This window comes from Acomys russatus, chromosome 29, assembly GCF_903995435.1.
Source record: "Acomys russatus chromosome 29, mAcoRus1.1, whole genome shotgun sequence".
Classification (NCBI taxonomy): domain Eukaryota; kingdom Metazoa; phylum Chordata; class Mammalia; order Rodentia; family Muridae; genus Acomys; species Acomys russatus.
Genome location: NC_067165.1, coordinates 40,243,816 through 40,260,050, shown reverse-complemented (window position 1 = coordinate 40,260,050; position 16,235 = coordinate 40,243,816). Strand labels below are relative to the sequence as shown.

General features: G+C 47.0%; 1 protein-coding gene across 1 annotated transcript in view; it reads left to right on the top strand.

Moving 5' to 3' along the window:
* Positions 1-16,235, top strand: part of Pex14 (peroxisomal biogenesis factor 14) — a 131,344-nt gene that overhangs the window by 2,302 nt on the left and 112,807 nt on the right. Inside the window, exon 2 of the mRNA XM_051172170.1 lies at positions 14,270-14,317. Within this exon, the coding sequence (XP_051028127.1) occupies positions 14,270-14,317 (48 nt within the window). The remainder of the gene's footprint in view (positions 1-14,269; positions 14,318-16,235) is intronic.

The following is a 16,235-nucleotide window of genomic DNA, read 5'->3' as shown; positions in this document are numbered from 1 at the left end:
ATCAGAGTGTGTGGCAGCCTGAGGAAAAAGTTGAACTCTCTTCGTCATGTTCCGTCACTATCTAACAATAAGCTGTAAATATACATTAAAAAATATATATGGATATATTACATCTCACTGGGGAGCCTCCTGAGTGGTGGGATCACAGGCATGCACCACTGTTCTAGGCTCAAATGTGCTTAAGCATTACTTGTTTATTTACCTATTTTGAGACAGCAGTTCTTTTTTTTGTTTGTTTGTTTGTTTCTCTGTGTAACCTTGTATGTCCTAGACTCACTTTGTAGACCAGGGTGGCCTCGAAGTCACATCCATCCACCTGCCTCTGCCTCCTGAGTGCTGGGATTAAAAAGGCGTGTGCCACACACACAGTAACTTCACATAGCCAAGGATGACCTTGAACTTCTGATCCTCCTGCCTCTACTTCACAAGCAGTACGTGCCACCAAATGTGGCCATCAGTGATAGGCACTGAAATAGGACCTTGTGTATGCTAGGCAGGCATTCTACCAACAGCTACATTCCTAGCCTCAAGTCTAAAAGGTTTTAATTAATTAATGAACTACTTACTGTTATTATTACAGTCTTACTATGTAGCCCTTAGCTGTCATGGAACTCACTGTACAGACCAGGTTGGACTTGAGCTTTGCCTGGCTCTGCCTCCCAAGTGCTGAGATTAAAAGCATTTGCCATTATGCCCAGAATTTATTTTGTTTTGAGTGTGTGTGTGTGTGTGTGTGTGTGTGTGTGTGTGTAGGCCGGAGGTCAGTAAGGTGTGTTCTTCATTTGTTCTTTATTTATTTTATGTGTATGGGTGTTTTGTCTGTGTGCTCTGGGTGTGTGTTCATCTATGAGCTCTGCCATGTTACTTAACTTTTTAAGTCTATTTCTGAATCTATAAAGTAGAAAAAGACTACTAACAGAGTTGCTCTGAAGACTAAGTAGGTTAATTTATGTGAATGTAAAACTGCTTAGATTACCTGACACAGAATGTTGCACCTTATTACTCCATTTAATAAATTCTACACTTGTACTTTTGTCACAGCATTCACTGTATGATTTTTTTTATATGTTGACCACTACTCTAGGAAAGTTATTCTTTTCTTTATTTTGATGTAATTTTTCTTAAAATTTGAAAAGATGCCACAAATGCCCATGACAAGTGCCAGTGTTTATACTAGAAGAATCCTGTCTTAAAAAAAAAATGACAGTTGTTAGAATTCCGTTTTTTTGGGTGGTGGCGGTGCATGCCTTTAATCCCAGCATTTGGGAGGCAGAGGCAGGTGGATCTCTGTGAGTTCAAGACCAGCCTGGACTACAAAACGAGTCCAGGATAGTCAAGGCTACACAGAGAAAGCCTGTCTTGAAAAACAAAACAAAACAAAAAACAAATTTTTCCTTTTTTTTTTTTTTTCTTTGCTTCATATCTTGAGGCAGGCGATATTGAGTTCTAAGCCAGCCTGACGCTGCCACCTAGCTTGAAGATCTGAGTTCAGTTCTGGAATCCACATGATGGAAGGAGGGAACCAATTCCTTCAAGTTGTTCTGGGACATCTACCTGCCCCATGCACATATAAATAAAATACATGTAATAAAACCCCACAACATTTAAACAACTTAACTCTGAGCTGTCTAGGAAAACTGTTAAAAACAAACAAAAAAAAGACAGAGGTAAGTGCCATAGCATTTACCCAGAATGTGCAAGCTCTGGGTTCTGTCCCCTAGTACTGCAAGAGGTCAAACAGCAGGACTCAGGGATCGAACTCTTCTTTGTCAGACTTGGAGGCTGTCTCACGGGCTCCCAAGGCTATTGTTTTCTATCTTTATTTTCAGATTTCTTTTTTTTCTTTCTTTCCTTTTGGTTTTTCAAGACAGGTTTTCTCTGTGTAGCCTTGGCTGCCCTGGCTTTGTAGACCATGCTGGCCTCCAACTCACAGTGATCTACCTGCCTCTGCCTCTGCCTCTGGAGTGCTGGGATTAAAGGTGTGCACCACCATGCCCTGGCTTCTTTTTCTTTTTTAATTATTTATTTTTATCTTCTGTGCATTGGTGTTTTGCCTGCATGTATGTCTGTGAGAGGGTGTTGACTTCCCCTGGAACTGGAGTTACAGAGAGTGTGGAACTAGAATTACACACAGACAGGAGCTGTCATGTGGATGCCGGGAATTGAACCTGGGTTCTCAGGGAGAGCAGCCAGTGCTCTTAACTACTGGGCCATTTCTGTAGCCCCCTTCAGATTTGTTTTCACATGTTTGATGAAGTTAAATATTTCTGTATATCATCCAAGCAACATTGTGTTCTCAGAGACTTTTATCTAGAGTCACATGGCACAGTCTTTTCTTGTTGGTTGCTTGGTTAAGGTAGTGACTGTCATCTCTGTGTAATTTTCTTTTTGTTTAATTTTTTTGTTTTGTTTTTTATTTTTTGGTTTTTCAAGACAGGGTTTCTCTGTGTAGCCTTGGCTGTCGTGGACTCACTTTGTAGACCAGGCAGGCCTCCAACTCACAGAAATCTGCCTGCCTCTGCCTCCCGAGTGCTGGGATTAAAGGCTGGCGCCACTATGCCCGGCTACTGCAGAATTCTAATGAGTGTGCAGTGTAGTTATTTTAGTCAGTTTTTTTTTTTTTTTTTACTCTTTTTTTAAAAATTAATTTATTCTTGTTACATCTCAATGTTTATCCCATCCCTTGTATCCTCCCATTCTTCCCTCCCTCCCATTTTCCCATTATTCCCCTCCCCTATGACTGTTCCTGAGGGGGACTTCCTCCCCCTGTATATGCTCATAGGGTATCAAGTCTCTTCTTGGCAACCTGCTGTCCTTCCTCTGAATGCCACCAGGTCTCCCCCTCCAGGGGACATGGTCAAATGTGAGGCACCAGAGTACGTGAGAAAGTCATATCCCACTCTCCACTCAACTGTGGAGAATGTTCTGACCGTTGGCTAGATCTGGGTAGGGGTTTAAAGTTTACCGCCTGTATTGTCCTTGGCTGGTGCCTCAGTTTGAGCGGGACCCCTGGGCCCTTTTAGTCAGTTTTAAGAAACTGTGATGTACCTCTGTTACCACCACCAGGATCAAGATCAGAACAGTTTAAGAGCCGGGGCGGGGGGGGGCGGGCGGAGGGGTGGTGGTGGCGCACGCCTTTAATCCTAGCACTTGGAAGGCAGAGGCAGGCAGATCTCTGAGTTTGAGGCCAGCTTGGTCTACAGAGTGAGTTCCAGGACAGCTAGAGCTGTTACACAGAGAAGGCCTGTCTCAAAACAAACAAACAAACAAACACAAAACAAAACAGACGAGAAGTGTCCAAGTCCCTCAGTGTTCTGCTCCTTCCTGGTGAGGTTCTGCCACTCACTTCAATCACTGAGTAATATTAGTCATTCCTATAATTTCATATGGACGAATTTGTAACCTATTCTTTTAGGCTTTTCTTGGTCATAATGTTTGTGAAGTTTTCCATCATCTTCTTTTTTTTTTTCCTATCCTGGACTCGCTCTGTAGACCAGGCTGGCCTTGAACTCAACAGCAATCCGCTTGCTTCTGCCTCCTGAGTGCTGGGATTAAAAATGTGTGTCACCACGCCATCTTCTTGATCTGTTGTTTTAAAGCAAAATCCTAAACATTCAATTTTACCAATGAAGACTCAGGAGCCAGATAGATCCCTGTGAGTTTGCGGCCAGCCTGTTCTACACAGAGAGTTCCAGGACAGCCAAGGCTACACAGAGAAACCGTCTCGAAAAACCAAAGCCAAAACCAAAAACAAGTTTTATTGATTCTTTGTGAGTTTCCCATCATAACCCCAGTCCCACTCATCTCCCTGTCTCTTGATAATCACCCTCCACCCTTGCAACCTCCCCGCCCAAAGGAAAAAAAAAAAAACATACAAAACAAAACAAAGCATGGAAAACATCTCATGGAAGCCGTAGTGTGTCCCACTGTGTCCATATGGCTTGCAAATGCTCATTGCAATGAGTCATTGGTCTGGTTTGACGACGATGGCTTCTGTGACACCATCAATATTGGATCATCACGTGGATCCTCTCAGATACCCTGTTGTGCCCTGTGTCATGGAGATGCTGCAGCTTTGGATCTGCAAGATTGGCCCTTTCACATCTCCAGCAGTTCATAGACGGGGTAGGTGTTGGGGTGGACCAACTCAAAGCCCTGGGTCTGGTACTGGGTGGTGGCTGAGCTGGTCAGCCTGCTGGCTGTCCTGTATCCACACAAGCTCTCCAGCACTGTTCCCCCTAGGCCACCCAGTGCCACCATCAGCAGGAGACAAGGTCAACTCTCCCACTCTCATGCCCTCCAGGCTGGCTCACCTGCACCTATGCCTCCAGAGCTGCCCATTGTGCTGCCCAGGTAAAGTGCAAGGCCCACTCCCGAGTGCAGCAGCTGCCTAGGGGCAGGTCCAGCTCACCTCCTCTCATGATTTTGGGGCAATTCATTACTTTTGTTTTTTTAAGACAGGATTTCTCAGTGTAACAGCTCTGGCTGTCCTAGAACTCGCTGGCCTTGAAATTCATTACTTTTAAATATACATTTATTTATTCATTTGTATGTGGTATGTGTGCACATGTACCATGGCACATACAGAGATCAGAGGACAAGTTGTGGGAATTGGTTCTCTCCTTCAACCATATGGGTCCTTGGGGTTGAATTAAAATATTCAGACTGGAGCCCGTCAGTAGCCCAGGACAGCTAGGACTCTGTTATATCATCTCAAAAAAAAAAAAAAAAAAGCAAAACCCAAAAAAACCAAAGTCAGCAGAGTGAGAGCAAGTGCCTTACCCACAGGGCTATCTGGATACCTCACTCTTAGGCTTGTTTTTTGTTCCTTGTGAGACAGGGTTTCTCTGTGTAGCCCTGGCTATCCTAGAACTCTGTCTGTAGACTTGGTTGGCCCGCTTGTCTCTTCCTCCCGAGTGCTGGGATTAAAGATGTGTGCCGCCACCACCACCATGCTAGATTTTTTGGGTCTTTTTAGATTTTATTTTATTTTTTTGAGACAAGAGTTTCTCTACATATTCTTGGCAGTCCTGGAGCTCACTGTGTAGACCAGGCTGGCCTTAAACTCAGAGAGCTTGGCCTGCCTCTGCCTCCCGAGTGCTGGGATTAAAAGGCGAGGTCACCCCTTTAATTGCTGGAGTAAGGGATTGCCCTGCTCTGCGTCAAGCTTCTCCTCAAGTGTTCAGTTTCTTGGCTTTTTACCTGACATTCGGGTTTGTTTTGTCTGGGTTTCTCTGTGTAGACCAGGCTGTTCTACCTGTGCCCAGGAATCCTGGGCTTAAGGTATTGATGAACATATTCAGCTTGTTTGAAAGTTTTCCTAAGCCTGCTGTGGTGGCGCACGCCTTTAATGTCAGGCAGAGGCAGGCGGATCGCTGTGAGTTCCAGGCCAGCCTGGTCTACAGAGTGAGTCCAGGACAGCCAAGGCTACGCAGAGAGACCCTGTCTCAAAAAAAGAAAGTCTTACTATACTTTTTTTTGGAAGACTGATCCTATGTCCTAGGGAATGCTGGGTAAGCACTATACCTCTGAGCTTTTTTTTTTTTTTTTTTTTGGCTCTTTAAAAATTATTAATTTTTTACTTTTTATTATGAGACAGGAGCTCTCTTACTTTCCCCTAGGCAGGCCTTGAACTTGTGAATCTCCTGCCTTAGCTTAGAATAGCTGTGATTAGTAATAGACCTGAGCCACTACTGTGTTCTCTGGACAAATTCATTCCTCCCTGGCCAACTCCTTCGCTTCCATTTGTATTCATTTTTAAAGACAGCCTCACTGGGTGGAGTTTTGAGTGGACAGCCCCTCTGGTCATGTTGACAGCTACACTCCTTTATGTTGTAGCTTGTACGGCTTCTGAAGTCTGCAGCCATGGCCAGTTCTGCGTAATCTTGGGCAATGTTCTTGCTTGTAAGAGTTTCTCTTTGTGTTTTGAATTGTGATTTCCCTAAGTGCTTTTGTGTGTGCTTGCCATTTTTTGAGCTTCTTAGCACTGTGAGTTTATGGTTTTGTTTATTTTTCAGCCTTGGTTTCTTCACATTTTTCCTGTTTCTGGATCTCTGATAAAATATGTGTTATGATGCTTGATAGATCTGACTGACTATTGAGGTTCATTTTTTCTTCATCTTTTTTCTTCTGTCTTTCCTTTTTTTCTTTTCTGTTTTTTGGTTTTCAAGATAGGCTTTTTCTGTGTAGCCCTGGCTGTTCTGGAACTCACCTCTGTAGACCTGGCTGGCCTTGAACTCAGAGATCAGAAATCCCTCTGCCTCTGCCTAATGAGTGCTGGGGTTAACGACGTTTGCCACCATGCCTGGCCCTGCTGTTACTATTTTAAAATCTTTATTTATTTGTGTTCATGTGTTATATTTGTAATGTATAGACACACATGTGTACGTGTGTGTGTGTGTGTGTGTGTGTGTGTGCGTGTGTGTGTGTGTGTGCGCGCGCGCCCCTCCAGAAGAGGGTGTTCGTCACTCTCCAGCTTAATCCCCAGAGATAGGACCTGGAGCCAGGCTGGTGGCCGACAAGCCCCAGCAGTTCTAGTCTTTCCATCCTCCACAGACTTGGTTACACAGTGGGCGCCGCCCCAGCACTTTGACAGGGATTTGGGGTGTGTCCTCATGTGGGAGCCGCGCACTCTTACCTGCTGAGCCATCTCTCTAGCTCCCTCGTTTTCATATTTATTCTTTAAAATTTTTCTTTTCAGTTCTCTTCTGGAGTTTGGCAAGGCCTGGGCCCGCCTCTAGAGAAAGTTGTGGGGGCCCTCGGGTGGGAGCAGCTTGTGGTGGGCAGCTGGGACTTGATCTTACAATGGACAATTGCTTTAGGTGCTTCGTGGCTCGTGCTGCAGGAGACCAGAGGTCTGTGGAGGGGAGGCCACTGTGCAGCCTGATACCAAAACAGCTCTTTAGGTTCACTGCCACCCACAAAGGACTTATTTTTATTTTATATGACATTTTTCATATCCAGAAGAGCTATTTTATTTTAACATCTCTCTCTCTCTCTTTTTTTTTTTTTTTTTAAGTTTTTGTTTTCTTTTTTTTTTTTTTCTCGAGACAAGGTTTCTCTGTGTAGCCTTGGCTGTCCTGGACTAACTTTGTAGACCAGGCTGGCCTCGAATTTAGAACAATCCGCCTGCCTCTGCCTCCCGAGTGCTGGGATTAAAGGCGTGTGCCACTACCGCCCATTAACATCTCTTTTAAAAGATTTATTTATTGTTATGTGTAGTGTTCTGCCTTCATGTACATCTGCAGGCCAGAAGAGGGCACCAGATCTCATTATAGGTGGTTGTGAGCCCCTGTGCAGATGTTGAGTCCTGAACCACAGTCCTCTGCAAGAGCAGCAAGTGTTCTTAACCACTGAGCTGCTTCTCCGGTTCACAGTGCGTGTTTCCCTTATGTACTTGAGTATAACTATTCATGGTCATGGGGCCGGAGAGATGGCTCAGAGGTTAAAAGCACTGTCTGCTGTTCCAGAGGTCCTGAGTTCAATTCCCAGCAACCACATGATGGCTCACAACCATCTGTAATGTTATCTGATGCCTTCTTCTGGCCTTCAGGTGTACATGCAGACAGCACTGTATACATAATAAATAAATAAATAAATGTTTAAAAAAAAAAAAACTATTCATGGTCATTTATTCTCTCCCCGTCCCCTTGTTTTGCTCCCTGTTCCTCTTCCTCCCCTTATTCCTCCCTCTCTCTAGGATCTTTGTAGCCCAGGTTGTCTTTGAACTTTCTGTGTAGTAAAGGCTGGGATTGAACTCCTCATCCTCCTGCCTCCATCTGAAGGTGCTGGAATTACTAGTCTTCTAGCACCATGCTGTACAGAGAATTCTGACGGGATGCTGGCTATTGTAAAATTTACCTCTACTGTTATGAATTTTGTGTTTAGGATCTGAATTTTGTGCATTAAAAAATTTTTTTTCCTTCAAGACAGGGTTTCTCTGATTAGTCCTGGCTGTCCAGGACTCAATTTGTAGACTGGGCTAGCCTCAAACTCACAGAGATCTGCCTGTCTCTGCCTCCCAAGTGCTGGAATTAAAGGTGTGCACCATCACGCCTGGCCGATTTTGTGATTTTGTGGTTTTTTTTTTTTTTTTTTTTTGGTTTTTCGAGACAGGGTTTCTTTGTGTAGTCTTGGCCATCCTGGACTCACTTTGTAGACCAGGCTGGCCTCGAACTCACAGCGATCCACCTGCCTCTGCCTCCCGAGTGCTGGGATTAAAGGCGTGCGCCACCACACCCGGCTGATTTTGTGTATTTTTAAAACCCAAATTATTATGAATTTATTTAGTGTATGTGTTTGGTGTGTGGAGGTCAGGGGACTTGCAGGAGGAACCAGTTCTTTCTACCTTGTGATTCTAGAAATTGAACTCAGGTTGTCAGGGTAGCAAGCACCCTTTCTCATTGAGCTCTCTTACTTGCCCTCTTTTGTGGGGGTTTCGCTTGTTTGTTTGAAACAATCTTGTTATGTAGCCTAGGCTAGCCTTGAACTCAGGATCTGTCCATCTCAGCCTCTTGAATGATAAGTGTTACAGGTGTGTGGCAACACACTGGGCTGGGTTTGTGGTCTTTAAAGAATGTTGGGCTTTATTCTGAAGGCAAGGTTGTGATTCCTTCAAGTCCTGCTCTTCTTGTCCTCCTTTCCCCTTCCTCCCTTTCTTCTTCCTTCCTTCCTTCCTTCTTTGGATTTGTTTGTGTGCTGAAGTCAAAGCCAGAAGAGGGTCCTCTTTAGTCATTCTGCCTATTCTTTTGAAGTGGGTGTCACCTTAAGCCTGTGTTGGAAGCCCCAGTGGTCCTTCTGTCTGTCTGTCCCTCAGAGCTGGGGTTGCAAGTATGTATGGAGGGATCCCTGGGCCTGTGTCATGGGTGCCAGAGTTGCAGCTCTGGTCTCTGTGATTGCACAAATGCTCTTCATCACCGACCCATCGCTCCAGCCCCTCGAGCTCTGTGGATACCTTGGCAGCTCCCTCTGTCCCCAAGATGAGGGCTTTTCAGGTGTTTCTGGAATGCCCTGAGTAAGCACGACACTGTATTTTGACAAGGATCCTGAGCCTTTTTGAGCACCTGAGAATTCACCTGAGAATTCTCAGCTCACAGCTTTTCCTCCTCACTTTTTTTTTTTTTTACCTTCCTGGAATTTTACCTGGTACACACAGATGTTAGAATTGAGCAAAGTCTCAAAGGAACCTCCATGTGGATTTCTGGAACTTTCTTTCTGAATAGCTTTCTTTGGAATTCGACCTTGTGACTTTCTCCTGCTTTAGCCTTCCTGAAATCTGGTCTCTGACTCTTCAACACACAGAGATTGGCATGCGGTGCCTGGCATCCTCCTCTTTGTCTGAACTGTCCCCCATGGCAGAAAGCCACAGTGGTTTAAGGACGAGATGCTTCCTGCTGTTCTGTATCTGTTGCAGGAACATAGTCTTGCAAGCCTTGCACCTGCTGGGGAATAAACCTCACCCTGTTACTCCATCCCAGAGAGAAGTGGGGAACAGAGGGCTGGCTTCATAGGATTTTTATTTCTTTCACTCAAATATGTGTTGTGGAATCATTCCCATGGCTGAGGAAACCGAGGCCCAGCCGAGACTAGCAGCATGCTGTCAGTGCCCCCGTTCACGCAAACCCTCTCCACACACCCTGTCTCAGAGAATTTGTTCCATTGGCTCTTATTCTTCCCAGCAAAGAGCTGTTTCTATAGACTTCATATGGAGAGTGACCCTGACTTCTGTTCGTGGACTTGGAGGCTCTCCCATTGCTCAAGTTCATGAACTCTTGCCAGGTTGGCCTTTGCTGTGCAGTGAGGTAAACACTTGGCAGGTTACCCAGCAGGGGAGGTCAGCAGCTCCACAGCAAGAGTGAGGGCACACCTTTGTGTCTGTCATAGTACAGGTCTTCCACTGTGCTATTGTTGTTATTATTATTATTTAAAATAATGTTTGTGTGTGTGTGTGTCACATGTATGTATGCAGATGTGTGCATGTAGAGGCCAAAGATCTGCCATGATGGGTGTCATTCTGAAGAACATCCACCTTGTTTTTTGTTTTTGTTTTCTTTCTTTTCTTTCTTTCTTTTTTTTTTTTTTTTTTTTTTGGTTTTTCGAGACAGGGTTTCTCCGTGTAGTCCTGGCTGTCCTAGACTCGCTTTGTAGACCAGGCTGGTTTTGAACTCACAGAGATCTGCCTGCCTCTGCCTCTCAAGTGCTGGGATTAAAGGCATGCGCCCTGCCTGGCGAAGTTTCTTGATAGTGCTTCACAGTAATTAGCTGTATCTCAAGAATAAAATTTTAGGTTAAGAATGAGACTTCTTAAATACTAAAGCTGTTTGTGTTCATTTTGAACACATTTCAGCATTTATTTATTTACATTAAAAAAAAAGATTATTTATTATGTATACAGTGCTCTGGCTGCATACCAGAAGAGGGCACCAGATCTCATTATAGATGGTTGTGAGTCACCATGTGGTTGCTGGGAATTGAACTCAGGACCTTTGGAAGAACAGACAGTGTTCTTAACCTCTGAGCCATCTCTCCAGCCCTATTTACATATTTTTATGTGTGCATTTGAGCTCACATGTGTGTTCATGTTAGAGGATAGCGTGTAGGAGTTGAGCTCTTCATTGTGTGTGCTCAGGCTTGGTGGCAAGTGCCCTTACCCACCGAACCATCTCACTGACGGTTGTCTTGTCTGCTCAAATAGGCTACATTATTACTTATGGGTGGCATTAAATTAAGGCTGCGGCTTAATAACATATGATTGAAGCAAAATTTGATTATTTAATTTAGCTAGACATGTGCAAATCCCTGTGATACTACCGCTGCCGAGGCTGTGGGGTGAGTTATGTGACTTCCTTTGCTTTTGTTTCTTCATCAGCAATAAGTCTGTAATCTTAGTGTGAGAATTCAGTGAAGAAGGAGCTAGGTGGATGTTAGCATTGAAGGAAGCCTCTGGAAGGTGGTGAGCAGGAATAGGAGAGCCTCTGAGTTAGTGGGTTACAACAACTGATCTGTGTGCTGCTTCACCAGTGACCTTCACCCTGGGCTCTTTGCCCTCCCCTCCCTTCCCCTCCCTTCCCCTCCCCTCCCTTCCCTTCCCCTCCCCTCCCCTCCCCTCCCTTCCCTTCCCCTCCCTTCCCCTCCCCTCCCTTCCCTTCCCCTCCCTTCCCCTCCCCTCCCTTCCCTTCCCCTTCCCTTCCCTCCTCTCCCCTCCCCTCCCCTCCCTTCCCTTCCCATTCCCTTCCCTTCCCTCCCCTCCCCTCCCTTCCCTTCCCCTTCCTTTCCCTCCCCTCCCTTCCCCTCCCCTCCCCTCTCTTCCCATTCCCTTCCCTCCCCTCCCTCCCTTCCCATTCCCTTCCCTCCCCTCCCTTCCCTTCCCCTTCCTTTCCCTCCCCTCCCTTCCCCTCCCCTCCCCTCTCTTCCCATTCCCTTCCCTCCCTTCCCCTCCCTTCCCATTCCCTTCCCTCCCCTCCCTTCCCTCCCCTCCCCTCCCCTCCCTTCCCATTCCGTTCCCTCCCCTCCCCTCCCCTCCCTTCCCTTCCCTTCCCTCCCCTCCCTTCCCTCCCCTCCCCTCCCCTCCGTTCCCATTCTCTTCCCTCCCCTCCCCTCCCTTCCCTTTCCCTTCCCTTCCTTCCCTTCCCCTCCCCTCCCCTCCCCTCTCCTCCCCTTCCCCTCCCTCCCCTCCCTTCCCCTCCCCTCCCTTCCCATTCCCTCCCCTTCCTTTCCCTTCCCTTCCCTCCCCTCCTTTTGCTTCCCCTTCCCCTCCCTCCCCTCCCTTCCCCTCCCCTCCCCTCCCCACCTCTCTCCCTCACTTGTCCCTTTTCTTCTCTGCTTGTTTTCTTGACTCCTTTTTCCTTTCCTTCTCCCCCTCCCCTTTTCCTTTCTGAGACAGGCCTCATGCTGTCACCTAGGTTGGCCTCCCTTCTTAGTCTTAGTTAGTGCTGGAATTACGAGCTTTGCCAGCACATTCATCTTCTTTATTAAAAAAAAAAATCCCATGCAAAGGCAGGTGGGTTTCTGAGTTCAAAGCCAGCCTGGTCTTCAGAGACGGTTTCAGGACAACCAGAGCTACTGGCTACACAGACAGACTATGTCTCAAAAAAGTTTAATATTTGTATTTATTTGTGTATTAGCGTATGTATGCCAGTATGTATGTTTGTGTACCACATGTGTCCATGGTGCCCGCGGAGGCCAGAAGAGGGCATTGGATCCCCTGGAACTGGGGTTAGAGGTGATTGTGAGCGCCATGTGGGTGCTATGGACTGGACCTGAGTCTTCTGCAAGGACAGCCATGTTCCTAACTGCTGAGTCATGTCTCCCACTCCCTCAGTTTTTTTCTTGGTGAAGAGAAATGCAGTGCCACATGAGTGTGGCTGGGAGACCTGACCTAATCAAGCTTGCCTTAGAAGGAGTGTGTCCTGGGGGCAGGGCCTTAGCTGGCTCTGAAGGGTGTTAGAGTGTCTGGGAGGAGAGGAAACTACAGCCTGTGCAAAGCCCCTTGACACAGCAGAAGCCAGCATGTCTGTTCTGGACAGAGCTTGGGCGTTCAAGCAACACATGAGAGCTGAGGTGTGGGTAGAGTAGACGAGAGGCTTCCAGCACTGCACCGAGGCGCTTTTTCTTGTCCTCTGAGAACAGTAAGAAGCTATTGATGATGTTGCTTCTGGGGGTGGATGTCAGGGAGATGACCCGCGTTTTCCTTTATCAACGATTTGCCTCTTATGTTGTGGAAGGGGGATTGGAAGAGAGCCAGTATGAACCCAGGTCAGCTGACTAGAAAGCATTTGCAGTGGTCCAGGCAAGTGATTCTGGAGGCCTGGAGCAAAGCGATGACAGCACAGGTGAATACAAGTACAGGGTCGACTCCTGGGCTAGTTAGAGGAGCAGAGTGGCAGAGGAGACAAGTGCCTTCGGGGAGTGAGGGCGAGGGGCTCTTAAGAAGGGCTCGCAGCAGCGTGGAAGAGCACGGCAGGGAGCAGTCTAAGGGGAGGCCAGGGGTCTGACCCAGAGAGCTAAATGTCCGAACTAGCTGTTGATGCCTGGGAGGGTGCTGGGGGTGGAGGGTCGGGTGGGTGGGGAGAGAAAGGCCACTCAGGTATGGGGACTGACCTCCAGTAACTGTTTCAAGCTGCCCAGCCACTCTGGTCTTGGGATGGTGACACTCTTAGGTTAGGACTCTGGATAGAGAGAGGCCTTGGCACTGTCAGGCGCCTTTTGTGTGGTGGCAGGCAGCTCTGAGGTAAGCAGTCTTTAGGAGCTTTCTCTAGACTCTCTCCTCTCCCAGCTTCTGTCCTTTTCACAGGAGGCTGGTACTGTTAGCATACTGGGCAGGGACCCACCTAGTGGCAGATGGGTAATGATGCCATAGGTTGCTAGGCAGACAGGGACCGGTATGCTAAAGGTACAGGCCATCTGAACTAGCTGGGAGAGGAATGGAGGCTGGCTCCTGGGACACATATTAAGTGCATGTGTCTGGATTTTACCTGTAGAAAATTGACAATTGACTCTAACGCCAGTAGCAATAAACTAAACACAACTCACTTGGGCAGGCTGCTTGTCTTATCCTTTTAGAGATTTGTGTGTTGCTTTAGCCCTACATTCCGGCTCTGAGTTTTTTTGGCCAGTGTGGTATTGGGTTGAAGGTGTGAGACGAAGGCTGTGGCCCAGAAGGTGGGAGCCTGACCGTCTGGTCACAGTGCTGTTTGCTTGCGCATAGGTTGGGCTGTTTATCTCTTAGCTTGTCACTAGATTATTTCCATGAAAGACACCCTGAAGTAGGGTTCTTTGTGACAGGCAGTTCTTAACCAGTAGGTGGAGGCAAGAAGGTCAGGAGTTTAAGGTCACACTCAGTTACACAGTGAATTTGAGGTCAGCCTGGGCTATGTGGAGCCCTGGAGGTAGAGTAAAACCCCTAGCATGGGTAGCTAAGGCCCTCTGTGGCTGCCTTTGGTTCTATACTTTTGCTCTGCTCTGTAGCTCATTCCACCTGGGAAGGTGGTAAAAAGAAATGTAGGTTTCTCCTTCGGCCTTTTTCAGTCTTTTTTGTGATGGCTCCCAACTCTCTGGTCCTTGGTCGTTTGATCCTTGGTTCTCTTGAGCAAAAGCAAGCCCTGTTCATGAGGGACCACAACTGTGAACCCAGAAACAGTCTGCAAATTCAGACTTGCAGCTGCTTCTTACCAGAGCCTGTGGAGAGGAGAGACCTGGGTGCACTGCTTGTTTTTCTGATGTCCATTGGGTGGCACTGTGATCTTATTTTTGTTTCTGTTTTTCTTTGCAGCCAAGCAGTTCTCCAGGAAGTGAAAATGTGGTGCCTCGAGAGCCGCTGGTAAGTACGAAAGGCACACAGGGTTCTTTTCAAATAACTAAAGCGTGTGTGAGTGTGAAGGAGCTGAGGAGCTGTGGCTGTGCGCCAGCAGTGCGCTAGGAGGTGTTACCAGGAGATGCCGTGCCCCTGACCTTTGACCTCTAACTTCTGCAAAGGGATTTAACAAGGCCTCTTTGGTCTTTTTCTGGAACCGGGAGCACCCACCCTGGCAGCCATGCAGCACTTTGCTTGCTGCTGAAGATAAAATTAGGTGACACCCAGGGTTCTGATTATCAGAACTCTGAGATAGACACTCTTTGCTTCTCAGTGACACACCCAAGGTGCCCTTTAAGGAGCAGGTAGGAGGAAAGTTCTAGTCTTGCCTGGTCTGTGGTTCATTCTGTGATAGGCATCACCCATAGTATTGTAGACTGACAGGAAAGAGGCTTGCTGTAAGCCAAAGAGCCTTTTTTTTTTTTTTTTTAAACAAGGAGGGTCACAGGCTATAGCCCAGTCTGTCCTTGAACTCACTATGTGGCCTACGCTGGCTTCATGCTCACAGCACTTCCCTTGTCACAGCCTCATGAGGGCTGGGATTAGGAGAGGCAGCACCACGTTCAGCTAAGCAATTCTCTTTGCACAGTGTTTTTGCTTTGGTGGTCTGAGCCGAGAGTCCTTGCCTGCCTGCCTGCCTGCCTGCCCTGCTTTCATCGTTTGGCATTTCAGGACTTGATGGAAATCCTGTGGGCTGGGTAGTAAGACCGGCTCTGTGCAAACCAGATCGGTTTTAGGTTCACGCCAGCACTCGGTTTAACTTTGCCAAGCCTTTCCTCTCTTGGAGTGCTGATAGCTAATGGGCACAGGGGCGCACTGCCCAGGCTTTGTTTCGGCAGCCCGTGTAGTCTCTCCTCTTTCTTCACTCTTGTCTTGGCCGAGTTGGAGGGAATGATGTGACGTCTTTGGCTGGTATGAACAGGGCCAGGTTCTAGCACGTTCTGAGGGTTTCTAGGCAGAGGTTGAGGGTCAGATGGCTCTGGTTGAGCTGCAGATAGACCCAGAGGACACAAGCGCCTCGTCTTTCCCAGGGGATTGGTGCTGTTATTCATGTCTCCTTCTGTCTCCAGTTGTGGCTGACATCCTGGCACTTCTGTAGCACCTCTTTTCACTCTCTTCCTATGGCCTGGGTCTTCTTAGGATGCTTTGCTCTGCCAGGCTGCTGTGTGTGCTCTGTGGTCTGCCTCCAAGCCTTTTAGGCTGAAGTTGTGATTTGCACAGTGGTCCTTTTCTATCCCTTTTTGCTGCAGGCTCTTTTGAAACTTCCTGGTTTGGCTCTCTATCGTCAGAGAGAGACCAGGCTGTCTTTTGGGAGCACAACGGAAAAGCTCTTAGGAAGCCGAGAGTGTCTTATGCTGGCTAGCTTGTGGGTTTGGGGAGCCCTGCAGGCCTGTGCTGTGCAGGGTTCCGAATGCGGCTTCTTCTGCTGCACTGTGTGCCTGCCTGTTGGTTGGTTATGTTATTTCTTTCTTTTCTGGGAGCCCCTGAGCAGTCTTCAAACCCTGGTAGCCTGTGATCGTCCAGAGTTCAGACTCATTCTCTCCAGGCCAACTCTACAATTACCTTATATTTAATTAATATTTTTTCTCCTCTTTACGTACTTACTGCATAATTGCTCAGAGGAAAGAAAACACATAGCAGCAATTTATATATATATAAAAAAAACAATAATTAAAAAAAAACCCGAAATAAACTCCCATCTCATTTGGGCTGATCCTGTGAGTTGGGTAATTAGGGCCCTATTAAAAGGTAGACCCTTTCTCCTTCCCCCCTCCTTTTTTATTAATTTTTTTATATTAAACTCCCACAGTCTCTCAGTCATGCCCTTATTGCTTTTGGCCAGCCATTTGCAGCAGCCTGATTAAATGAGGGCACCAACCGAGCT